The sequence below is a fragment of the Sinocyclocheilus grahami genome, unplaced genomic scaffold (genome assembly GCF_001515645.1).
Source record: "Sinocyclocheilus grahami isolate Dianchi unplaced genomic scaffold, SAMN03320097.WGS_v1.1 scaffold7.1, whole genome shotgun sequence".
NCBI classification, from domain to species: Eukaryota; Metazoa; Chordata; class Actinopteri; order Cypriniformes; family Cyprinidae; genus Sinocyclocheilus; species Sinocyclocheilus grahami.
Genome location: NW_015505186.1, coordinates 3018354 through 3044625, shown reverse-complemented (window position 1 = coordinate 3044625; position 26272 = coordinate 3018354). Strand labels below are relative to the sequence as shown.

General features: G+C 35.4%; 2 protein-coding genes across 5 annotated transcripts; one reads left to right on the top strand and one right to left on the bottom strand.

Moving 5' to 3' along the window:
• Positions 1 to 80: 80 nt before the first annotated feature.
• On the bottom strand, positions 81 to 5598 carry hhla2a.1 (HERV-H LTR-associating 2a, tandem duplicate 1). The gene is made up of 7 exons (XM_016277678.1): positions 5137 to 5598; positions 2443 to 2727; positions 1232 to 1507; positions 809 to 1135; positions 578 to 667; positions 404 to 466; positions 81 to 286 (listed from the first exon to the last, which is right to left on the bottom strand). Exons 1-7 carry the CDS (start codon positions 5204 to 5206, stop codon positions 219 to 221), a joined length of 1179 nt encoding a protein of 392 aa, XP_016133164.1. The 5' UTR covers positions 5207 to 5598; the 3' UTR covers positions 81 to 218.
• Positions 2005 to 26272, top strand: LOC107589257 (gamma-aminobutyric acid receptor subunit rho-1-like). 4 transcript variants are annotated; one of them, XM_016277645.1, is made up of 10 exons: positions 2005 to 2070; positions 9921 to 10086; positions 11537 to 11649; positions 15030 to 15097; positions 15519 to 15742; positions 17206 to 17288; positions 20473 to 20610; positions 22609 to 22761; positions 23464 to 23657; positions 25349 to 26272. In XM_016277645.1, exons 2-10 carry the CDS (start codon positions 9944 to 9946, stop codon positions 25649 to 25651), a joined length of 1419 nt encoding a protein of 472 aa, XP_016133131.1. In that variant the 5' UTR covers positions 2005 to 2070; positions 9921 to 9943; the 3' UTR covers positions 25652 to 26272. The 4 variants fall into 4 exon arrangements, with proteins under 4 accessions (XP_016133131.1, XP_016133140.1, XP_016133155.1 ...); XM_016277654.1 differs by lacking the exon at positions 2005 to 2070 and adding an exon at positions 9555 to 9577; XM_016277669.1 differs by lacking the exon at positions 2005 to 2070 and having other exon boundaries at positions 9635 to 10086; positions 23464 to 23706; positions 25349 to 25423.

Sequence of the window (26272 nt, the reverse complement as noted above, 5' to 3'; positions counted from 1 at the left end):
CAAATAATATATATTTTTTTTAATATTTTACTTTTTTCAGAATAAATTATGGAAAAATATTTAATCAAAGTACCATTAAAAATACATCAAACATTTCCTGGATGATAAATTGTTTCTCACAAATAATCAGACTGCATAGAAATAAAGTCCCATTAACTGGTCTTCCATCTTGTATTTCATACTGGTTTCCCTTTCATTATCCTTTCTTCTTTCCATGGCTAACTGTGAGAAGCTGAAGCCTGTGTCGTCAGTTTATTTCCGGCTTGTGGCTCTTCTGATGTTTTGTCTATGAAAGACAAAAGGAAAACAGTCAGTTTAATTTATATGGAATTTACATGGCTGGGATCTTATATGATGAATTAATCAATTATTAAAAAAAAAACTGAAGATGACTGGACTATACCTGGGTTCATGCTTTGCATTTCCGCATCCTCTTGAGCGCTTTCTTGATTTCTTTTTGATTTTGCTGCACACATAAACAAAATATTAATTTGTGTGTGAACCACTCTATCCCTTTACCAATAAACACTCTTATGCAGATGAATTATTATGGATTGAGTTCGGTTCACATTATTACCTCTGTATCTTTTTACAACTAAAGTGAGAGCAAGAAGAGCGATTAATCCTGCGACGATACCCAACATCCACAGATTATATCTAACAAAATCTACAGAGAAAAAAAGAGAACAGAAGTGTTCAGTCAAGACAGATGTTGCTGTTAAAACACAATGTTTTGGCAGGAAATTAGTTCTAGGTTTGGTCCAACAGATCAGTTAATGGATGGATGAGTTCATGGATCAGTGGCTACCTTTCTCCTGCCTGGCGGATGTAATAACAACACGGCTCTGTATCAGATGCCTTGTCTCTGCTCCTGAGAAGGCACATGTGTAGAATCCAGAATGTTCTGAGCCAACAGTGTTCTCCAGGGTTAGTGAAACGTCCCCCTTCAATGCATTGTCATCCTCTAGTTCTGCATTTTCCCACAAGCTTCTGGATTTATGAGTTTGGCTGTCGTACGTGAGGATATCTGTGGTTTTGTTTGCTGTCGTAAAAGTCCAGACGAGAGAGAAGGACTGAAGTTTCTTAGGAGCCTTACATGGAATAACCAGGTCTTTCCCTTCAGAGCCGGTAATTTCTGAGATGTACATGAGAAAACATTGGTATTATCACCTTTAAAACATACCGCAGCATATATCACTGTTTTGCACATTATAACTTGATCAAGGTTTACCTTGCAGCTGTAAAGAAGCTGTCCGTGTGTGCGTGGCGTATTTAGAGGTGATGTTACACACATAAATATAATCAAGGCTATTATTTTGCTGTTTTAGGATGCTCTCTACTGTAAAGAGTCTTTTTCCGCCAGGAGCCATGCGGGTGATGGGCTGCAGGGCATGGCTTAACCTGGGTTCTGTGCTCCACTGCACCACCGGTGCTGGATAGACGTCTTTAGTAGAGCACTGAATCAGCCCAGAGGGATTGATGTCAATGGAGACTGTCCTGATGGGAGCTGGAAGACATCAAATGAAAAATAAATGATAGACAGATAGATAAAGATTCGTTCTACAGTTAAATAATCTAAAAAAAATAATAGTTTAAAAATTACAAATGTTAAATTTAATTGTAAAAAAAATTATTTAATTAAATTATTAATAATTAATTAGTAAAAATTCCACCATTGTCAGATCAGACTCGGCCATTAAATATTTCCTAATTTAATCAGGTTTTATTAGCTTAAGAGTGCTAACCAATTTACCTATTACTTCATATGAAGAAACTGACAAAAACTATCTAACAGATATTGCTCTTTTGAAAAAGATTTTTTGTGCTTCAGATAAAGCAAAAAAAAAACTAAATAAAAGAAGCTAAAAGCATTCGCAATTCAGCAACAAATGATAATAAAAATACAAAAATAAAAATGTAAAGACGATTCAGAGCGTGAGTGAACTGTCCGAATGAATCAAACTGAATCGCGAACCTTTTTGGAAATCCGTTTGATTCAAAAGAGTGATTCATTCGCGATAGAAAACACACACGCGCGACATGAATATTATCAGGGAAAACTACTATCAGGTAATCTCCACTGACATAAGGATTTACCAATAATATTATACTGGGGCTTGTGTTTCAATAGAGTCTTGCGACGCCCCTCGAATGAACTGGGGCATATTGTAGCCTACGTAAATAAGCTGAGGAAATTTTAACAAATTAACCTGTTCGGGTCGATTTGAATCGATGACTCACTCATTATACACAAAAACACTCGGCACCCACTCTAACAAATCATACAACGAATCTGAATGAATCTTTTTAGTGAACTGATTCACACCATAAAAAATGTGTGGGATGAATCAAAATCTTTAACTATGCTAACCTCTCGCCAACAACTACTAATTACAAATAATACATTTAAAATCAATCAAAGTATTCCTCCAAGAAACAAACCTTCCACTGTTGCAACAACATATGTCACGGTTACATTGTTGACCACACATTTGTAGCGTCCTTTACTCCTCGTATCCACTTGTTTCACAAGCAGTGATGCGTTTCCCTCAGAGACGCTGTCGCTGAACAGAGACATGTTGCCATGGTTGAACCTCTGTCCCGGCGGCTGTAAACTGAATATGAGCGCCTCCTGCTGGAACCACTGGATCTTCACATCACCATTAGTGGGCGTGAAAGAACAGGGAAGAATACAGTCCTTAGAGAAGATGCAGGTCACACGAACCTCTGCAAATCAACAAAAAAGCTTTCAGATGTTCCTGCATGTACGAAAATGATTTATAGCCCTTAGGCAGATCAGGTTATAACTTTTAACTTCTTAAAAAAGAAAATGCATGAAGCATTAGCATTATATAACAAAACACCAAATAAAACAACATTTGCAAACAAATTATTTTAGTTAAATCATTTCCTCTCAAGTGCTCTGATCTAATACAATGATCATACACTGAGATGGCTGCAAACTTGCCATTTAAAAACCATAAGCCCCTTAGTACTGAAAAATGTTCTTTTTAACATTTTGCTGATAAGACAGCTGGACTCTTAGGTTTGTACTAACTTTCAGGGGCAGGTGCTAAAGGCAGGTAGATTTTAATGTAAATCTAGTAACAAAATCGCTACGTTGGCAACATTGTTTGTCATATGCATATGTATACCCCCTGCTTCCTAACCACATGCTGCGTGGGTGTGCATGTGTACAAAGCATACATATGTACACCAGTATGTATGCCACCTTTTTTCTCAGAAAAATGTGAGTTCTGCTGCCCCTATTTGCTGTCGGGCCTTTTCTGCGAGTGATTACAATTGTGTGTTCACCCATAACATCACTCTAAGACAGTGGTCTCAAACTCAATTCCTGGAGGGCCACAGCTCTGCAAAGTTTAGCTCCAACCAGCTCCAAATCACACCTGCTTAGAAGTTTCTAGTGATCCTGAAGACCTTGATTAGCTGGATCAGGTGTGTTTGATTAGGGTTGGAGCTAAACTGTGCAGAGCTGTGGCCCTCCAGGAATTGAGTTTGAGACCAGTGCTCTAAGAGGACATTTATCAGTAATGACCACTTGTGATTGTTTAGAGTTCAACACACTTACCTTATCAGAAGATTGTTTGGCTATAAATACAAAATAAATAGAGCAGTGGCAGATTGCATGACGGCGTTGACCTTTATGTTGTGACACGGTCGTGGCTTTGTATGCATTGCAAGTCTGAGATTGCACCAGATTATATCTTTATCTACAGATTGATCAGCGTTGATCACATCTTTAAGTGTGCCAAAATCCTCAATGCAAGGTTAAAAGTTATAGTGTACTGGAACAGTTGAGGTTTTACTACTGTTTCTTATCTTATCTTGATGTCTTACATGCAACACTTTCCTTTCCTAGTCTAGGTCTATTACAGAGAGTCCTTAGAGAGGTTTGTTGAAAAATTCACAGCGACTGTGTAAGTCACAAATAACTGGCCAGAGTGAATTCTAGCAGACTCACTCATCTCCTTCACTCGCAGACTATAACAAGGAGGGGCTCAAAACCCCATTAGCTGAAATTCTGCCTCCTCTTGAGATCTAAGAGTAGCATCCACTTTAATTACATAATAAGGTATATTTATAACGAGCATTCATCTTTCCTGGCATCCTTTCAGTTTGACCGATGATCTGTTGCTGGAATTATGCACATTTGAAACAGGCAGGTTCAGAAATAAAATAAATAAATAATAAAAAAAGGAAAATAAAATTATAATAGTTTTATTTATTGTAATAGTTTTATTTATATTTTAGTTAAAAATCAAATAAATTTTAAAAAATCTAAGAAATCAAAGCATACACAAAGTGTGTGCTTTGATTTCTTGTTATTGTTAACTAAAAAATAACTAAAATATAAATAAAACTATTACAATTTTAGTAACTGAAACAAAGTTAAAATAAAACTATATACATTTTAGATGAAAAACTTCAGAATTCTAAATCTTGCTTTGGCAACTGAAATGCATAAGTTTAAGCTGAAGTACTAAAATTATTAAAGCGGATGTAAAAATTAATAGAAACATTTGAAAAAACAATTACAAAAATTAAATTAAAAGTTAAACTAAAATTAAAATGGAAACTGAAAATATAAAAAGCTCATTAATAAATAATACTAAAATAACACTACCTACTGAACCTATTATAATAGACATCTAAAGCAATCATGATGGGTAACAAATAACACTTTTCCAGCTCTGAAATTCAGAATTCAGAAACTCAGAATTCCTAAGGAGGAACTACCTAATAACTAGAAAACAGATGTCTGTGGATGATCTTGCCAACATTGATACTTTATTCCATCCAATTGAATTACATAAGGTATATTCATAACATACTGCAAGTCTTTCCTGGCATCTTTTCAGCATGGCAACTGTGATGTACAAACATGAATTGATAAAAAAGTGGCCTCGCTGAAAGTGGCAGGTACTGAAATCAAAGCAGATCGTGAGCAAAAGGTCAAATAAATCGAAGTAAAAATAAATTGATGAGCGATTAAGAACTTTGAATTGTTTGATTTGTTAAAGGAAAGTGGTATTCTTTCAAATAAAAAAAAATTTGCAAAAAGTTATTTCACTTTCAGAAAATAATTTCAAAAATAACAATAAAAGTGCGTCTTACCTGGAACCTTACACGCCACTAAGGAAAAAATCCATAAAACAACACAAGCGCCATAGTGGGTCCTTGACATTCTCCCTCACAACAAAGTATTGAAGCAAAGTAAGACGTGTGGGACTAAACAAGAAGAGTAGACAGAAAGAAAACTGCTGAGAAGATGAGTCTTCAAGAGTCTCTCACAGGAACGTAATCAGACCCTGTTCCTCTTTACTGCTTCACAGACAAAAAAAAAAAAAAAAAAAGCTCCCGGTTCCACCTGAATGAGAGTCTTTGTGAATATAAAAACAAAGAAAGAAAGTAAACAGAGAAAGTTCCTAGGTGACTTTTGAATATTGGCTCTGCTGTGCTGTGAACTTGCTGTGGGTATGAATGACAGAGAAGGACCAAGAAAGAGAGAGAGAGAGAGAGAGAGAGAGAGTGGGTAGACAGGTTTCCACGCCTCTTTCATAGATCATGAGTCACTAAATGGCAGCTGAAACCCTTTAACGCCTACCACGTACTCCGGCTACTTCACCATAACCTTCCCACATCCCTCCAGGCCAACCTTTCTAAAGCTCTAGGTCTTTTATCACCACCTTGCGCTTTGTTGAGGGTTTGCTAAATACAGACATGCTTCAAATGTCATTGCAACCTTCTTGCCCAATTTGCCAAAGAGTGTGGTAAGCATGTGTACTTAACTAGTGATGGATTGCAGTAACCCTGATAGTTAGTAAAGGTTCTTATGACGTCAGAACACGAAACAGTCGTTTCCTTCCTGAAAGGAGCCCTGTAGATGGCCCAGTACATTATTCTGCTTGACATTCCACACTCAGCTCCAACAGAGGCATAATGCTTAGAAGGAGTTTAAACTTGCAGTATTTATAGACTTTGACAGGTGCAAGTTGTCATACCAACCTTACAGGTTCACCAAATGCACAGACTTGAGAAGTGAGGAAGTGCTTTTCTTGCCTGAGCTGATCGAGTGCCTGCAGGCTGCGGCAGAAGTGTGGTCAATGTGTTTGATGACATGGCAGTAAATACATTCCTCTTGGCTTCAATCACACTGCACACAAATGTGATTTGTTTTTTTATATCCAAAGAATGACTGTTTGCAATGTCATTTTGCATCTGATGCAATCTGATCCATTTGTTATTGTTGAGTTATATTCATGAGTTATTGTTGTTAATTTCAAGTTTAAATGTAATGACGTATGCTTTATGTCTATCTATCTATCTATCTATCTATCTATCTATCTATCTATCTATCTTCCATTTGTTATTGTTGAGTTATATTCATGAGTTATTGTTGTTAATTTCAAGTTTAAATGTAATGATTATGTCTTTATGTCTATCTATCTATCTATCTATCTATCTATCTATCTATCTATCTATCTATCTATCTATCTATCTATCTATCTATCTATCTATCTATCTATCTGTCTATCTATCTATCTATCTACTTACCTACCTATCTATTGTTATGATAGACTGTACTGTATGGCCTTAAAACATTTAAACTTTAGCCTTTTAAAACTACTTTGAACTACTTTGATTAGGCTTTCTTAAGTCAAGGAAAACTTTTTTTAAAAATGTATATTTAATTAATATTGCACACTTTGTATGATGTTTACATATGTTTTGCATCCTAAAAAAAACCTTACTTTAAATTCAATTCAATCCAAATTCTTGTTGGAGCAAGTCCATTCACTTGGCCACGCCACCGAGCCGCTGCTTTCCAGATATGCAAATAAAGTTATGTATGGGAACGATCGAAATCTCTGTGTTTGTTTCAATAACATTTGTCAAACCTCACTATGGTCTCATTTGAATCCCTTGAATCCTTAAAGCCGCCATATTGAGCGATGTGATTTGTCTCATTCATTTTTTTCCCCACACCATCACACCATATTGTTGTAAAAACATAAGATGTGTTTTAGATATACATTATTCTAGGGCATCAAATTTTGATTTTGTCCCCCCCCCCCCTTCATTTTTAATGTAGACTAGAGACAGAAAAATAAACGATTCCTTGAAATTACAGTGCAAACATTCATTTAGTAGACATTTATGTTTAAATATCAGAATACTAATAGCTATATCATCAACTTCAACATTTTGTGATCAAAACAGTAGACTGTTAGCTCTCCTGTCATACAGTATTTGGCCACAAGGAGATGTTTATAGAATTTGTGTTGATAAACTAGGATGAAATGTGATTGTGGAAATTACCCTTTCGCTGTGATTGTGAAGCATTTTTTTATATCCTTCTTATAATGATTAATGATCTGAATAGGGAAGGATGATCCTGGTTGAGTGTAAATAGCAGCTTCCTCTAGATGCACTGAGGCACGTGCTCGTCTCCCTCAGATGCCAGCACTCTTCTGTGCCCTCAATCAGACTCTAATCCTGGATTAGAGGAGCATGTTACTGCTCTAGGATTACTCTTCTGCTGGCTCCAATTTTATTATTGATTGTGTGCCACTGTGTTTCATCAGATACTTGAATCGATTATTGTTTATTCTCTTTTATATACGTAGAATCTGACTGTCTCTCCTCTATTCCCCTTTCTACTTTTATGTCCCAGGAAATTATTTTTATTATAACTAATAGATTTACCCCACCCCCCTCTTTTGTTATTAAAACTATTGGATACTTTTTTATCATGTATTTTTGTTTTGCCCTTGTCCCAAACCAAGACTTTCAATTTAAAAATATCAAAAATCGATCAGAAATATTAATTGCTACAGAGTGACATAATAATAAACTATTCTGACATTTACTGTGCAACACTTCTTTGCATATACAGTCATTATATAATGAGTAATGTTATATCTAGATTTAATAATATTATATTAAACATCTTTTGTGAAAAGTATTTATATATTTGTATCTGGCTATCCCTGAACACCGTAGCAGCAACTGTCTAGAATCCACCTAAAAGACCCTAGCAACCAATCAGAACACTCTAATAATATTATTTTTAATATATAAAATAATTATTTTTAATCTAATAATATTGTAATTTTATATATAAATGGATATTTAATCATTTATTAATATATTTATTGCGTGCAAAATGAAATTATTTATACACTTTTTACACACGCTGTTGCATAATTTCCATGATGATTGACTATTTTTCCATGACCAATAAACTTTTTGTCAGTGACGAATATGCATGATTAAATATGAGACATGATGTGTGAAGAAAACAAAGAAAAATAAGATAAATATCACTTGGACATTTTTATGATACATATTTTTCAATCAAGAAAAAAATTAACCATTGTTTGCTATATAAACTATTGTTTACTGTAATTGTAACCTTATAGCATTATTAAAAGTGAACTTGTTTTTTTTCAGAAATGTTTAAAATGTCTTTTTCAGCAGTCATTTCCACGATTGAAGGCTGTGTGTGTGTGTGTGTGTGTGTGTGTGTGTGCTGTAAATTAATGTTTCATTGAAGAGAAGACATTAACTTTTCCTTTAAAGAGCCATTTTTTGTAATTACCTTATTGAATGTATCTGTGTTGTCTTTTATTCAATAAATCAGAATACTATAGAATTTATACTATACTATACTATACTATACTAAACTATACTATACTATACTACTATCTATTCTATACTATACTATACTATACTATACTATAATCTATAGACTCTGTAGACTAACTCTAGACTTGACTTGATGCATCTGACATGACCTTTATGATTATTTACACAGACTTTTTCATGCTTCTCAAAGTTGTCATACAGGTATTTACACAACATTTCCTGGATGTCTTTTAAAGTAAACCTCTCTTTTTCTCTCCCATCCCTGTTCTGTATCCCTCTATCCCTCCCTTTTCATCTCTCTGTCTTCTCTTGATGTTCTCCATGACTGTAATCCTCCATGAAGCGAGTTAAGATCTGTCTCACAGATTATCCTGACGTGGATCTACACATCAATAGCTAATAGCAGCATGACACCTATTTAGCTGTACAGACACATACAATTACTGAAAAACCACTGCCATGTTATGCTTCATTTACAGCTAGAGTTTATTCAGAATGTAGAAGACTCAGTAAACACATATAAGACTAATAACAATGTCCTAAATTTGCGTTGACAGACATGGGAAGATCAGTAAATGATTCTGTAACATCTTACTTACTTAGCTTAATAATATTACACAAAACAATAACATTTTTAACACTGATAATAATAAGAAATGTTTTCGAGCACCAAATCAGCATAGTAGCATTGGTTTATTCTGTCAGAGATACAAAGCCAGTTGATCAAGCTGTCTGTCTCAGCAATGTATTTGATTCTGAAGGAAAAATTCTCGGATACTATATATTCACAAAAAAGAGGGCTAGTTGCTTTTTTTAGCCAACCTGATGGTAGAGTTAGCTCTGGTTGTGATGGACCTCCCCTTCCCCGTGGAGTTTATAGGTTACTGAAAGATTTCAGCAGCTGCATGTAAGAAGATTAGAGAGGAATTAACGTCATTCCTTTGTCATTATAGAAATAAATTGATATTTGGTTTTAATCGGAGGGAGGGGGACATGGTCAGAAAAGCAGACAGGCTTTTAGGCAGGATGGGAAACGCAGACCGCCAGCCGTATACACACTAACACACATGCACAAAAGCAGAGCTCAAAGGATTTCAAATGGGACCGTGTAACTTTTGCTGCCCGGTGTGGATCTAAGGGCCTTTTCTGTGTCGGAATGGGCGGCACTACGAGATGGAAAGGATGCTGGGTAAGGATCTCCAGAGAGTTAGACTGATCCCACACCGTCTCTCTATTTCTCCCCGCATCAGATCCTGGAGCTCAGGACTCGGTCATGAACTTTGCTCTCTCTGTACTGAGGCTGATGTGCCTGGCCTGGCTGTGGCCCGTCGTCCTTCTCAAAGGAAGCAACACGCAAAACCAGCGCAGGCACAAGGACGTCTACCTGGGCGAAAACACACGGCACAAACATGGAGGGTGAGGATGCTTTTGCTTGCTCCTAAATGCATTTGCAGAATGCTCTGGTAGTTGGAACGTTGCTTTGTATATAATCAATCAGCTCCATTCTGTTTAATTTAAATACCCATGTCAGCCTGTTTACACTCTTGGTTTTATTTATTGTGGTCTCGGCCTTGTGGATTGATGTGTATGGATTTATTTGAAGCCCTGTGCTGTGTTGTGACCCATACTTTGGAGTTGTTGGATTGTGTGTGTGTTTGAAGGTGTAATTAATTGTGGATAAAGGAACTCTGTAATTAGAGCTGGGTATGTGATGTAAACAACAAAAACAGCACTGGGTAGCTATTTAGTCTTTTAGTACTGATCCAGAGGGAGGTCATTCTCAAGTAACAGTGCCATTGGCACAAGCAGAGAGTTTCAGAAAAGTATTATCATTTTTTTCTATGAATTGGATAAATAAATAAAAACCAAAAAAATTTGTTTTAATTTTTTTTATTTAATTAATCTTTTATATTAATACAGTACAATGTGCCCTATTTTTACACATTTTCTTTAATTTAATTAAATAAATAAAATGCAATAAAATACAAACTTATCCCTAAACTTAGTTTTAAAGTGCTACATTATTGCAATAGTATATTGGGGTTGAACTATTGAGTTTGTTGTGGTCAATATAAGTGTGAACTTATTATAAGTATATTAAAATACTGACAAAGAGATACTTACAGTCCCTGAAATATGATATCAAAAAGGTTGGACAGAGTTAAATCTATGAAATTATGTGAATGTTTATCCTATTAATTGTATTAGTAAGTCAGTGGGACTCATTTAGTACAGAATTGGCACCTGGAAATGACCTAGGTCAAATCAAAATAGGAAGCAAAATATTTTAATAAGAAGCATATTTAGTCAGAGTTTGAGTGTTAAACAGAGAGAGTGTTAAACTGTATGTATAATGCATTATAAAGATTTATAATGCATTTATAATGTATTTTAAAATGCATTATAACTTTTCATAAATAACCCAAGTTAAAATGCATTGTAATATTTGCAGATTCCTTGTAACACATTGGCTGTTTGTTATGTGTTTTAATGTATACTTGATACGGTCTAAAAGTGTAAATTATTTAAATGATACTTTCTAAAAGCAATGAACAGAGTATTATAATGTATTATTACTGTGGTTACAATTATTCATGAGTTTATAAGGTGCATTACAAGGCATAATAATGCATTTAAAATATTTGTATAGTGCATTATATATAAAGGCTTTAAGTATTACCGAAAACTGCTTTCTGGATTGCTGCATACTCGAGTTGAAATAAATTTCTCTAAACAACCCACTCTTACAAATTTCTAACTTTGGTCAGTGCTGTTTTTTAACCCAAACTTATCGTTGTGTATGTTATTGTACATGTCCGTTACATTATTTTTTTTAAAAATCCCCATTTTGTCTCTTTTCAAACAGACGAATAGACTTTAAAACGAAGAAGTCTGACAGCACCAAATCTCTGCTGATTAAATCAGAGCAGCTCTTGCGAATTGAAGATCACGACTTCGCCATGAGGCCTGGTTTTGGAGGTGAGGAAATCTTTCCATTCAAAAGCCACTTATAAATTACTTTCGGTTGTATTCTCAAAATACATACCTGTTGCATTCATTTATTTCAAGCATCATGTGTTATCTTGGTATCTTGATGGTTGATTTGAATGATATTGCCAGGGAATGCAAGCTCATTCCGCACAGTTGGCACAAATACATGGTGTGACATTCAACAACAGCACTAATACAGCACAGAGAGGCACTGCAAGGACAGCTGGGATAATTTCAGGAGATAGAGAGAGGGGGAAAAAAAGAGAAACATTGATGTGATTATCTGCTGATGGGAATCGTGATGCGTTTTTCTGATGGAGATCACACACTTCACACTATGCCAGCAATTAAAATGATCACTATTATGTAAGAAGCAGGAAATTACCACAAATGTCAGATGAAAATCTATATAAATATATAGATCTTTTCTATAAAATAATATTATACAGAACATTATATTCTCTGATAATCTCATTCTCGCATGCTTTTAAGCTGCTTACTTTGTATGAAACATGCTGTGCTGATATAGAGATATCATGCATACTTGCTGCTGTTATTTGCTAGTATATGTCCATTGAGAGAACTCAAAGAACGGGCTTAAGCACTGTGTTCTGTTACACTGGCTGAACTCAAGATCAAGAGCTTTAAAAGTCACCGTAGGCCAAATGACCAGGATGTGACTCTGCAGCTGAGATTGTCAAAAATGTAGGTTAGAATGTCATATGCGATGTGTCCAAATCAGAAGAACACTGGCTGAACTCAAGATCAAGAGCTTTAAAAGTCACCGTAGGCCAAATGACCAGGATGTGACTCTGCAGCTGAGATTTTCAAAAATGTAGGTTAGAATGTCATATGCGATGTGTCCAAATCAGAAGAAAAAAAAACACTCTGACCCAGATTGGTAGTAGTACCAAGCAGACAATACACTGAGGACAGATGTGTTTTATGCACAGTAATCTGCATTATAATCCCAGCGGCTCTCTGGGAAGCCTGAGAATGTAGCTAAATCTTACAGGCTAGCCAAAGGTCGCTGTTTTTAAAATAAGAACATAGAGTGGTATGCTGTTTTTTCAATCATATAATCTTCTTGTCTGAGACTTTCTGTTCTATATGCGATTTCGGGTCCATTAAGGTGAATGTATTTGTGAAGCAATGACTCTGTGTTGTCATATATGTTCATGTCCATGTTATTTGTCAACTACAGATGTACCTACTGTTTAGCATTGTATTTCAAGGTCATTTTTTAATAATAACATGGTATATGTCCAAAAATGGGGGTAGTACCATAGTACTTTTTTGTTATTTTGTCTGTTAATCCCTACATGTGAACACTGAGGTTTAGTTTTATTTCAGTCCAGATTATGGGAGCATGATGGTTCTCTGAAAACAGTGAGAGGCTGATAATCACACCGAGTCATGTGCACTGAGTTAAGTCTCTGTTTGTAGGAAGCTTAACATCGCTTTTCAGATGTTATGTGGTTGATGACACAGTCGTGAGACATCTTTTTGATTTTAAATGTCATTTCTTTAGTCAATGATAGTCAATTAAATTTCCTTTTTTTTTTTTTTTTTTTTTTTACACAGTTCTTGAAATATTATAGTAATAGAGAGTTTAGTTTTCAGACTAACTCTCTGGAATTTTTCAAAGCAGTTTTAAGGTTCTGTGATAAAGTCAGATTTTGAGATGTTTTCAATAGATTCAATAATGGATAAGAATCAGACACTTGAAATTCTTCTGTTCTATTCAGAGAGATTGCAGCTGGTCTGCATGTGTTTTTTTAACGAGATGCAGCTGTGACTTGAGAGACTGATGTGTCTGTGATTCCCTTGAAAAAAACAGCCGACACAAGCAGAGTGCTTAATGCAGATAGACACAACTATGATAGTTAAACATACGTTTGTCATGTCATTCTGTTATGACAAAGCAAATTGCATATAGTCCTTCTTTCACAAATATTGACTTGTTTGATTTGATTACTGCTTCCACTGATAGATCTTAGAAGTAAATAGTTGGTGATTTGATAGTTTAGCGTTACATAGGCTACATTGTAAGGAATGTATTTTTTTCTTCAAGGTTACATTAATGAGTCTTTTGAATTTGAGGAAGAAATATTTGGAAAACAGTAACGCAGTTGTGTTGGCATGTGGGATCATTTCAACAATAGATAAAAAAACAACATGGAACACAAATGTGGTAACATATTCTTAATTTTAAAAATACCACTGACAAAACTCATAATGTGTGTCTTTAATAGTGTTGTCAAACGATTAATCGCGATTAATCACATTCAAAATAAATGTTTTTGTTTACACAATATATGAGTGTGTACTGTGTATATTTTTAAGTGGGAGAACTTGCACAATTGGTGGCTGACTAAATACTTTTTTTCCCCACTGTAAATACAAACACATGCATGTACATATTTAAGAAAAATATGTTATGTTAATATATTAAATATATTTAATTATAATATAAAATATATCCATATACATGTAAATATTTTCAAAATATATACTGTGTGTGTGTATTTATATATACATAATAAATAAACACAGTATATATTATGTAAACCAAAACTTTTATTTTTGATGCGATTAATCGTGATTAATCGTTTGACAGCACTAATCTTTAACTATATTTTGTCATTTCAACAAGTCCATAGCTACACAGATTTAGGTCTTTCCTGCCTTAACATAAGGCTTTCTGGGAGCTGGACATGACAAATTAATGACTCAGTAAATGAGTCAGATTAATTGAGAAACTACTCCAACTGAGTCATAAATGATTCACTGGAAAGGACAGGAACATTTAGATCAGAAATCAGACTTCACTGGTTGTGCAGTATGCTTTTGATTCACTAACAAAAACTAGCTCATAAGAGCTTGTGATGTGAATCAGACTTCACTCGTCATGCCATATATTTCATGCTGAATTTAAGTAAGGTGTCCTGTACATCATCAGCAGAAGGATGCATGCACAAGAACCGTTAATGAAACCGAATGTCATGAAAATCAGTCGTTTATGGTTTGCTCTATGACTCCGATTCTGGAGCTTAGAACCAGTTTTGGTTGCCAAACCTATAGAGGTAAAAGGTTAATCTGAACAACAAAGCTTAGATCATTTGATTTTAAATAGGTTTGAATGTAAATGTTTGAGTTTAAACTGACTTTAGTATATCTGAGCACAGTATTGAGAGAAACTGACTGAAACTATTTTTTTAGCTGAAAAAGAAGAATCGGAAGACTGCGAGGTCACCATTTGAACTCATTACTGTCTAAGAGAAACAACTGAGATATTAAAGAGATTCTATTTTATTTGTCATGTTCTCCCAATTCTGTTTCTTTTCCATCTGTGACACTGAGTCCAGGTTCGGCTATTCCAGTGGGCATCGATGTGCAGGTGGAGAGCATTGACAGCATTTCAGAGGTCAATATGGTGAGTGTCTGCTCTTTTATAAATTACTTTTAACCTTTAACCTGTCAGTTAGATCTGCACACCCTCAACTCCCAGTGCTAGTCATCCATCAAGCTTAAATCCTCGACCATTTAAAACGATTAGATTCACGACTGAGGCAGAGGGCAAAGGTTAAAACAGCAAAGACTATGAATGTGTGCAGAAAAGCACCCATAGACATGTTCAGTCGGCATACATATGTATCTGTATGTACTCAAGTGTCATTCATTTATTTTTATATAATTTTTTTATGTATTTTTCCTTATCCTAAGTTGCAAAAATGGAACTATGAGAATTATGCAGTGAAAGCAAATGTAATCATTTATACACAGTGACATTTAAAGTATAAAGAAGTGGCTTATGCAAACTGACAAAGTCTTTTTCATGTCTTTTGTGGGCATAGGACTTCACCATGACATTGTACCTTAGGCATTACTGGCAGGACGACAGACTAGCCTTCCCCTCCAGTAATAACAAAAGCCGAACTTTTGACGCTCGGCTGGTGAAAAAGATCTGGGTGCCTGACGTCTTCTTTGTTCACTCCAAGCGTTCTTTCATTCACGACACCACCATGGAAAACATCATGCTCAGAGTCTATCCGGATGGAAACATTCTCTACAGCGTCAGGTACCACATGAAGCCGCTTTCCTGAAACCAGATGTTTTTACAACAGCCGTGAAACCAGCAGTTTCCCTGAGCCATTTCGCTGTTTTACGATTTCACAGGATAGGAAATAAGATGTTTTCAGCTCTTTACTTTGAAGTAAAGTTTGTCATGAAATGAGAGTTCATCCAAATCTACAAATTCTGTCAACACTTACTGTCGTTCCAAACCTGTATGACTTTCTTTCTTCTGTGGATGTTTCAGAAAACATTTCCCTTAGGTTTTTTCCATACCACAACAGTTCACAATAACTTAGCCTCCAAAATTGAGGAAACAAAGTCTTATAGAAATTCACTAAAATATAATGTCCACTACAGAGGCAAAAACTCCATAGCTGTAGCTTCAGTGCAAAAAACAGACTGAAATCTCAGTCATTATTCAGTCATAATTTTGAGCTGATTCTATTTAGTGAACCAGATGAATCAGTTCATACAGTGGACTGAATGATTTGTTCAGTGAGTTGAACTTGAGAAAAAGATCGGACTGATTTATAACTGTTCTTTTGGGCTGGTTCTTTCCAATGAACCTGATTTGGTTTCATGTATATTACTCAACTTTTGTTTTGGGATCATGCTGCATTGGTCAACTGTTCAATGGAGGGGAGGATTATGAGTGAATAGCGATTTACATTTTAGTCTACTCAAACAAAGCTATAGTATTGTATTGTTTCAGAAGATTTGAAATATGGCCTATAAGCTGTACATGCCAGTTCTAGGTTTTGTTTTGTTTTTTAATTGCCAACATAACTAAGAACTGTCATTGTATAGAAAAATCTGTAATCTTTCTATCAGAAAAAGTGTTATTTAATTATTATTTATACTATTACAGATATTATTTTGAATTGGCTTTTTTATTTTGAACTACTATATTTTAATTTTAGTTATTTATTTATTTAATTTAATGTTTTCAAGTAGTTTTTATTATATTTATTTCAGTTAATTGTCAAGGCAACAATTCAAACATTAAATTAAATTTAATATTTCTATTTTATTTCAGGTTTATTTTAATTAACAAAATGTTTTAATAGTTTTAGTTTAGTTAATGACAACACTGATCAGAATATACATTTTTTGTTCCATGGGGGAATAAAAAGTCATACAGATTAAATTATGTGTGACCAAATTCCCATATACTTTAACTGACAAATGAGGTGTGGTTTTCGTTTAAATACTTCTGAACTATAGTTGGACAAGAATTTTGTTTAAGAATTAGCAGCATGCGCTGCAAGCGTAGACATGTGTGCATGGTCAGGTGTGCCTAAGCCAGTTTACAGTATGTGCAGGATCAGTTTTCAGTTCAATTCACCTGAATTGTTTCCTTGATTTGATGTTTTGCTAAGCTCAATATCACATGTCACGATTTTAAAGGGACTTTTTCAGTCTCGTTGTAAGTGATTTATTAAGGCTGTACTGAATTGTGAATTGCAGAATCACAGTGACGGCTCTCTGCTCTATGGACTTCAGCAGGTTTCCTCTAGACACACAGAACTGCTCTCTAGAGCTGGAGAGTTGTGAGTATGACCGTCTGCGTGTGTGCATGTACACTCATCAGTAAGTACTATCAACAGAGTACAAGGAAATAATTAGTCAGACATTTTTCTTTACAAATCCTCGTTTTGTACTACTAATTTGTGACCGGTGTTTTGTTTTGCTCTCTCCTCTGTGCTTCCACGTTCGTCACTTCCGCGTTCATCACTTCCGCGTTCGTCACTTCCACGTTCGTCACCGCGTTTGCCTACGTACTACGTCATCCGCTGGACTCCACTCTCACGTGAATGCGTGTACGACAGTTAGCGGAAGTTAGAAATTAAGGTTTATAAAGTTGTAAATATGGATATTTTTCTTACACAACCTCATCGCGGACGCTTCAGAAGGACTTTATTAACCCCCCGGAGCCGTGTGGACTTATTTTATAATGGATTGGACAATTTTTTGCTTCAAATTTTGGGCTACCATCCACTCCCATTATAAAGCTTGGAAGAGCCAGGATGTTTTTTAATATAACTCCGATTGTATTCGTCTGAAAAAAGAATGTCATATACATCTAGGATGGCTTGAAGGTGAGTAAATCATGGGGTAATTTTTATTTTTGGGTGAACTATCCCTTTAAATAAAACTAGTAAAAATTGTTTGTGGTAGCCAAAATAAAGCTGAAATAAAATAAAATATAAATATTTAATTAAAACCTAAAACTTAAAAAATGTAAACAAAAATGATAAATGTTGTCTTGGGACTATATCTAATATAAATAAGAGTACTATCAACAGAGTACAAGGAAATAATTAGTCAAAGCACTACCTGTAAACATATACTAAATGTAGCCTAATGTTGTGTTTAAGGGATAGTTCACCCAAAAATGACAAATTCTGTCATCGTTTACTCACCTTCATTTCTTCTGCCGAGCACAAAAAGAAGAAATTTAGCCGGATGTTCACAGCTTGTACAATGAAAATACACTAATGTTTGGGGTCAGTAAGATTTTTTTAGTTATTTATTTTTGAAGAAATTAACACTTTTTTATTCAATAAGGACATATTAATTGGAGAAAATGTACCAGTAAAGCTTTGTCAAAAGATTTCTATTTCAATATTTTCTATTTTCTATTTTTTATCATGTGACACCAAAAACCAACCCCAAACTTTTAATGGTAGTGTATACAGTTACCAGGACCAGTCAACTTTAAAAAGTGGTTCATATCACACAAAATGTACATAGATTTTCAGTGAAAACATTCTTCTTGGCATTTAGTATCATTAGCGTCAAACCTGACTAAACTGTACATTTATTCAAATATTATAACAATGGCCTGTTTCCGTAATAAAGCTATTGTTTCTTTCAGAAGGCTTTGAATATAAGTCACGAGTCAGTTAAAGGGTTAGTTCACCCCAGAAAAAAATTACCCCATGATTTATTTACCCTCAACCCTTCCTAGATGTATATGACTTTCTTCTTTCAGACGAATACAATCAGAGTTATATTAAAAAACATACTGGCTCTTCCAAGCTTTATAATGGGAGTGGATGGTAGCCCAAAATTTGAAGTCCAAAAAATTTAACCAATCCATTATAAAAGTAGTCCACACTGGTCCGGGGGGTTAATAAAGGCCTCCCGAAGCGAAGTGATGCGCTTGTGTAAGAAAAATATCCATATTTACAACTTTATAAACCTTAATCTCTAATTTCCGCTAACTGTTGTACACGCATTCACATGAGAGTGGAGTCCAGCGGATGACATAGGTGTAGCGTAAACTCGGTGAGAATATGCTAGTCTCGCGAGAAACAAGTTTTGTTTACAGCAAAGGGAAACCAGTGTCCTCTTGGCTTATATTGAAATCCTCTGACATTTTTCTTTACAAATCCTCGTTTTGTACTACTAATTTGTGACCGGTGTTTTGTTTTGCTCTCTCCTCTGTGCTTCCACGTTCGTCACTTCCGCGTTCATCACTTCCGCGTTCGTCACTTCCACGTTCGTCACCGCGTTTGCCTACGTACTACGTCATCCGCTGGACTCCACTCTCACGTGAATGCGTGTACGACAGTTAGCGGAAGTTAGAAATTAAGGTTTATAAAGTTGTAAATATGGATATTTTTCTTACACAACCGCATCGCGGACGCTTCAGAAGGCCTTTATTAACCCCCCGGAGCCGTGTGGACTTATTTTATAATGGATTGGACAATTTTTTGCTTCAAATTTTGGGCTACCATCCACTCCCATTATAAAGCTTGGAAGAGCCAGGATGTTTTTTAATATAACTCCGATTGTATTCGTCTGAAAAAAGAATGTCATATACATCTAGGATGGCTTGAAGGTGAGTAAATCATGGGGTAATTTTTATTTTTGGGTGAACTATCCCTTTAAATAAAACTAGTAAAAATTGTTTGTGGTAGCCAAAATAAAGCTGAAATAAAATAAAATATAAATATTTAATTAAAACCTAAAACTTAAAAAATGTAAACAAAAATGATAAATGTTGTCTTGGGACTATATCTAATATAAATAAGCTAAAGTTAAAATACTAAAATGACTAAAACTGAATTAAAAATTCATTAATCATATATAGAAATATATATTTTAAAAACTAATTAAAGCACATAACAAAAATAGTAAAACTTAAACTAAAAATAAAAACCCAATATTAAAGTAAAAGGTAATTCAGATAATATTAACAAATACTATACAAATAATACTAAAATAACACAAATTGTATGGACCACTTTTGTGGTGCTTTTTGATTTTTGTACTAGTCAGTCACTATATTCTTTCATTATATGTCAAAAGAGCAGCGTGAACATTCTTCAAAGCTTTTCCTAATGTGTGGAATGGACAAAAGAACATTTTACGTGATTGTGATGACCATTTTAATTTCTGGGTGAACTACTCCTTTAATAGTAGAGTTTTATGTGTTTCTGGCTTGCTAGTGGTATATCATATAACCCTTTTTTAGTCATATTTAATCTGATTTATACAGGCTTCATTGTTGCAGAATATAAAATAATTGCACAGATATCTCTGTGTCTTTCACCCATGACACACAGAATTACATGGGCCTCCGCTTCAGAGGAGAGATGGCGGAGCTGGTTTTGGATGCTCGGTGTTCTCTCCTCTGAGGAGTGCTGCCCATGTCTCTTCAAAGAGAGTTTGCTGTCTCACACCTCCCCACTCCCCTTCCCACGTTTTATTTTTGCTCTCTTGAAGACGCTTACAATGAGAACGACCTCATGCTCTATTGGAAGAATGGGAACGATTCATTAAGGACTGACGAGATTGCACTCTCGCAGTTTTTTATTGAAGAATTCCACCCTTCCTTCGGGCTAGCCTTCTACAGCAGCACCGGTATGTGTGCTTCTCTTCCTCCTGCATGCTTTTATTAATGTGCTTGATCACAGCGAACCAACAGAGAGTCCAGAAAATGAGATTTCCCAGCATTCTTGACTGAAACGGTTGGATATATGCAGTGCTTTTCTTTGCCTTGATGTCTTGGGTCATTCTCAGGAAACCTGTGACCCCATATCTATAATTACTAGAAGTTTTGGGCTTTAAATGTGTCAGTTTATTCAGTAAATTCAGTTTTAGTGTGCCTTGTTAAAAACAGCACATGTTCGAAAATTGGGGGTCGGTAATTGTTTTTATTTATTTATTTTTAAAGAAATTAATACTTTTATTATTGAGCAAGGATGCATTAAATTGATCAAAAGTGACAGTAAAGACATTTACATTGTTAAATAAAATCTATTTCAAATAAATGCTCTTAATCAAACATTCAATGCATCATGGTTTCCACAAACATATTAAGCGGCACAACTGTTTTCAACACTGATAATAATAAGAAATGTTTTTGAGCGCCAAATCAGCATATTAGAATGATTTCTGAAGTAATAGTAGAGTTTTATGTGTTTCTGGCTTGCTAGTGGTATATCATATAACCCTTTTTTAGTCATATTTAATCTGATTTATACAGGCTTCATTGTTGCAGAATATAAAATAATTGCACAGATATCTCTGTGTCTTTCACCCATGACACACAGAATTACATGGGCCTCCGCTTCAGAGGAGAGATGGCGGAGCTGGTTTTGGATGCTCGGTGTTCTCTCCTCTGAGGAGTGCTGCCCATGTCTCTTCAAAGAGAGTTTGCTGTCTCACACCTCCCCACTCCCCTTCCCACGTTTTATTTTTGCTCTCTTGAAGACGCTTACAATGAGAACGACCTCATGCTCTATTGGAAGAATGGGAACGATTCATTAAGGACTGACGAGATTGCACTCTCGCAGTTTTTTATTGAAGAATTCCACCCTTCCTTCGGGCTAGCCTTCTACAGCAGCACCGGTATGTGTGCTTCTCTTCCTCCTGCATGCTTTTATTAATGTGCTTGATCACAGCGAACCAACAGAGAGTCCAGAAAATGAGATTTCCCAGCATTCTTGACTGAAACGGTTGGATATATGCAGTGCTTTTCTTTGCCTTGATGTCTTGGGTCATTCTCAGGAAACCTGTGACCCCATATCTATAATTACTAGAAGTTTTGGGCTTTAAATGTGTCAGTTTATTCAGTAAATTCAGTTTTAGTGTGCCTTGTTAAAAACAGCACATGTTCGAAAATTGGGGGTCGGTAATTGTTTTTATTTATTTATTTTTAAAGAAATTAATACTTTTATTATTGAGCAAGGATGCATTAAATTGATCAAAAGTGACAGTAAAGACATTTACATTGTTAAATAAAATCTATTTCAAATAAATGCTCTTAATCAAACATTCAATGCATCATGGTTTCCACAAACATATTAAGCGGCACAACTGTTTTCAACACTGATAATAATAAGAAATGTTTTTGAGCGCCAAATCAGCATATTAGAATGATTTCTGAAGGATCATGTGACACTGAAGACTGGAGTAATAATGCTGAAAATACAGTATTTTTAAATTGCAATGATGTTTTTCAATGTTACTGTTGTTACTGTATTTTTCATAAAATAAATGCAGCCTTAGTGAGCAGAAGAGGCTTAATACAAAAACATTTAAAAACCTTACTGATCCCAAACTTTTGAATTGTAAATTAAATTGAATGTTATGGTAGATGATTTGTGCCAATAACAGATTGATGGAAACTATTAAAATAAAATTGAAAATAAATATTTCTTTTTGGAATATTTATATATGTACAAAATCTAAGTTCATTATTCTGTTAAATATATCAACAGTAATTCATGGGGACATGTGTATTCTGAGAATTCATTTTCTTTTCTTTTTCATTTGTAATAAAGTTTAATATTGTTCTTTCTTTAATTATTGTCTTCATATCTGTTGTAAATGTCCCGTATTCTCTGTTTCTCTCAGGCTGGTATAACAGGCTGTACATAAACTTCATCCTCAGGAGACACATATTCTTCTTCATGCTGCAGACATACTTTCCCACAATGCTAATGGTCATGCTCTCCTGGGTGTCCTTCTGGATCGACAGGAGAGCCGTACCGGCCCGGGTCTCTCTAGGTAAACCTCTCAAAGAAACATCCTCATTTTAGAATCTAGAAATACGTTTAGAAATGATATTCTGTTCATTTGTTCGATTTAACCTGTCAGAACTTAACGTTAGACCTGTGACAGGAAGTTTCTGTTTCAGGAAGATTCGCCTCAGGAGGTGGGTTGGTAACAGTGAGCTGTGTGTGTTTACTTTGTTCTCACTGGTTATTACACTCTCCAGGAACAAGCACAAACTGGTATAGAGAAAACGGAATTAAATTACCTTAAAAATACCTTGATAGTCAGGCCAGCAGACGTTAGACACACAGCAGGAAGTTGCTCTTTTCATACACGTCGATGACAACATAGCACAAGCCCAGTGAGAGTCACAATAGAAGAAGCAGTCCACACAATGTGTGTCTTCCTGTAGGTTTTCTAAAGAAGAACTATAGAGAAGTGTTGCAACCTACACTGTGTGTGATAATTTGGAATAAACAGTGACTAATTCATAGAACATTTCATGTCATGCATTTCCTCATACTTTCATTTCCTTTTACACCCAATTTGACCATCCATAATCTGCTGGGGACTCTTGTGTGAGATGCAATAGATGCAAATATTTATGCTTGAATTTACGAACTTCCTCTTAACATGTTATCTTTGTTTCCCATGAACCCGCTTCTTATTCATGACTCTGCCCTCTCTCTTTCTGTTTCTTTTGATCTGCTACAGGAATCACAACCGTGTTGACCATGTCTACTATAATAACAGGCGTCTCGGCGTCAATGCCTCAGGTGTCTTATGTGAAGGCGGTGGACATTTACCTTTGGGCCAGTTTCCTCTTTGTTTTCTTGTCGGTCATTGAATATGCTGCCGTGAACTACTTCACCACGGTGGAAGAGATGAAAAAACTTCAGAAAGGAAAGGTCAGGGTCACGGATTGATCAGAGATTGTATATGGTGATATTTGCTCTGGTAACTATGACCAAGACTGAATATTCACTTTTAAGCTACGCATCGCCCCCTATGGTAATTTTAAGGCAACACAAATTCAAACAAAAGTTAAATACCTTCATTTGAATTATATTTCATTACGAAAATAAACAGAGATTTTTGAGAGCATTATAAATAATATTGAATAAATACATATTTGTATACTTTTATTATCAAATTTAAAGGCAAAAGGCCTAACAAAAATGTACCTTGTTAACCACTGTTTCTGCCAAAATACCATAACAACAACAATAATATTAATTAATTCATAAATAATATAGTTATTTTTATTTATAATGTTATTTAAAAATGAAAACAACAGAGAGACTTTGAAGGCAATACAATTATTGATTCATAAATAGCATATTATAACATTTATTCATAATAATAATAATATTTTTTAACAAATTTAAAACAACTTAATTTAATTGGCCTAACAAAACTTTACCTTGGTAACCATGGTTTCTACCAAAATAATAATAATAATAATTTATAAATAATATAAATACATTTATTTTTATTTAACAAAATTAGAACAATTTAATGTACTTTTTTTTTTTTAAAGGGGTCATCGGATGCGAAATTCACTTTTACATGTTGTTTGAACATAAATGTGTGTTGGCAGTGTGTGTACACAACCACCCTATAATAGTACAAATTCACCCAGTGGTTTTTTTGTAATCTCCTAAAATCATTACCCCTTTATCATATCAAAGCGTTCTCAGATGCCTGTCTGTGTGACGTGACACAGACCCAGGCACCTCCTACGATGGTTGATTAACAGTGGCGTCAGTATTTGGTTTTATCACAGCTCCGCCCTGAGTGAGCTGTCAACAGTCCACCATTGTTTCACCCCTGGAGCAGATGTAGGCAAGAATGACTCCTAAGCGATTGAGGTGTTCTGTTGTTGGATGTAATAATGAACATAGCAGTCGTCATTTACTCCCGACATCTGAGTCGCTGAAGACGAGGGGATTACGTTTGTTTTTGAAGGGAATGCACCCCCGATCTATCTAAATGCGTCTATCTTCGTGCGAATCATTCATGATCCAGCTTCACCTCCAGAAGAAGTGAGTGTAAGGTTTTTTAATGAATCTTTGCAAATCGCCTTTATACCTAATAACGTGCTAGTTAGCAAGTTTCACGATGAATGCGGCTAAAGTTCACAGTCTCTCAGAGAACTGCGCGTCACCCCACAGAAGAGAGGGGCGGGGTCAGCAGAGCTCATTAGCATTTAAAGCGGTTTGCAACAAAACGGCTTGCTCTGAAAAGAGCTGTTTTTGACAGGGTAAAAACTGTGTTTTTTTACACTACCTTTGAGAAATTTTAACCAAAGTATGTTATATAGACTTTTCATTAAGACCCTAAAGAATCATATCAACTTGTGGAAAATGGGCATCGATGACCCCTTAAATGTAAACCAAATTCTTGCAATGGTTGAAGAAAAAAACATTAATCTATTTTGACTTTACAAAAGTAACAACTCAAATCAAATGGATTGTAAATGGCATTTTTCATTGGCTTCAATGTATAAATTGAATATAAATGCATGTACATTTTTTATCAATGTTGTTTGTACTCCATAACAGATATTTACTTTCTCGCGTTTCTCTTCCTACCAAAGCTTCCAGTTTCCTACGACGCAACCCAGGCTATGGCCTACGATGGCTGTTTTCACGATGACATAGATGTATCGCCTTTCCCCGAGCTCCCCACCACACCCAGCACGACGCGGACCATCCCGCCCAGAGCCTCCTCCACCGAGCCTCCACCCACCGAAGGCACGAGACTCTGGAGGAAACGCTCAGTCGGCAAAAACATCCGATTCATAATGAGCAACAGCTACATGATTGACTCGTACTCTAGAATCATCTTTCCACTGGCATATCTTCTCTTCAACATCATCTACTGGTGTATCTACTCTTGATCGTGTAGCTTGAGTTTTCTGATCTGTCGCTGTAATAAGTCCAGGATAAACTAGTCTTATTGCACAAGACAGTTGAACTTTGGGTCTGAGATGGCTGTCAAAATGAAAGCTCTGACAATAAGCACAAGTGACCTGACAGTTTTGATTAAGTGTAACTGGAGAAAGATCCAGATAGACATTAGATATGGAGATCTCTTAAACATTTAGCATTTCTTATAGCATGTGAAGGAATGTCTTTTGTTATAAACTCTCAAACGCAGGGAGCATGTTCATCTCATTCAAGGATATACTGTAGCTTACCTCACTCTTGTGACCATTCTTATGGGATCCATCCACCACCCCAGCTTTATCTTCTAGAATTCATTAGATCCGAGAGCGGAAACTCAAAACCAAGCCAACCTGCTTTATATGCTCAAGAATTATATGAACATGTAAACTTGTGAAAAAATTAAATAAAATAACTCCCAAGCTAGTCTCACATAGTAGGACTTTTGACTCATCAAAGTTTGGGCCGTGTTTTTTTTCTGTTAGAACCGCCCACTTGAACAGGAAGTAGCTGTCTGAGTGACATAAAGGGACCAATCACAGTTCAGAGTTTCCCCCTTGACATTTTCTCTGCCA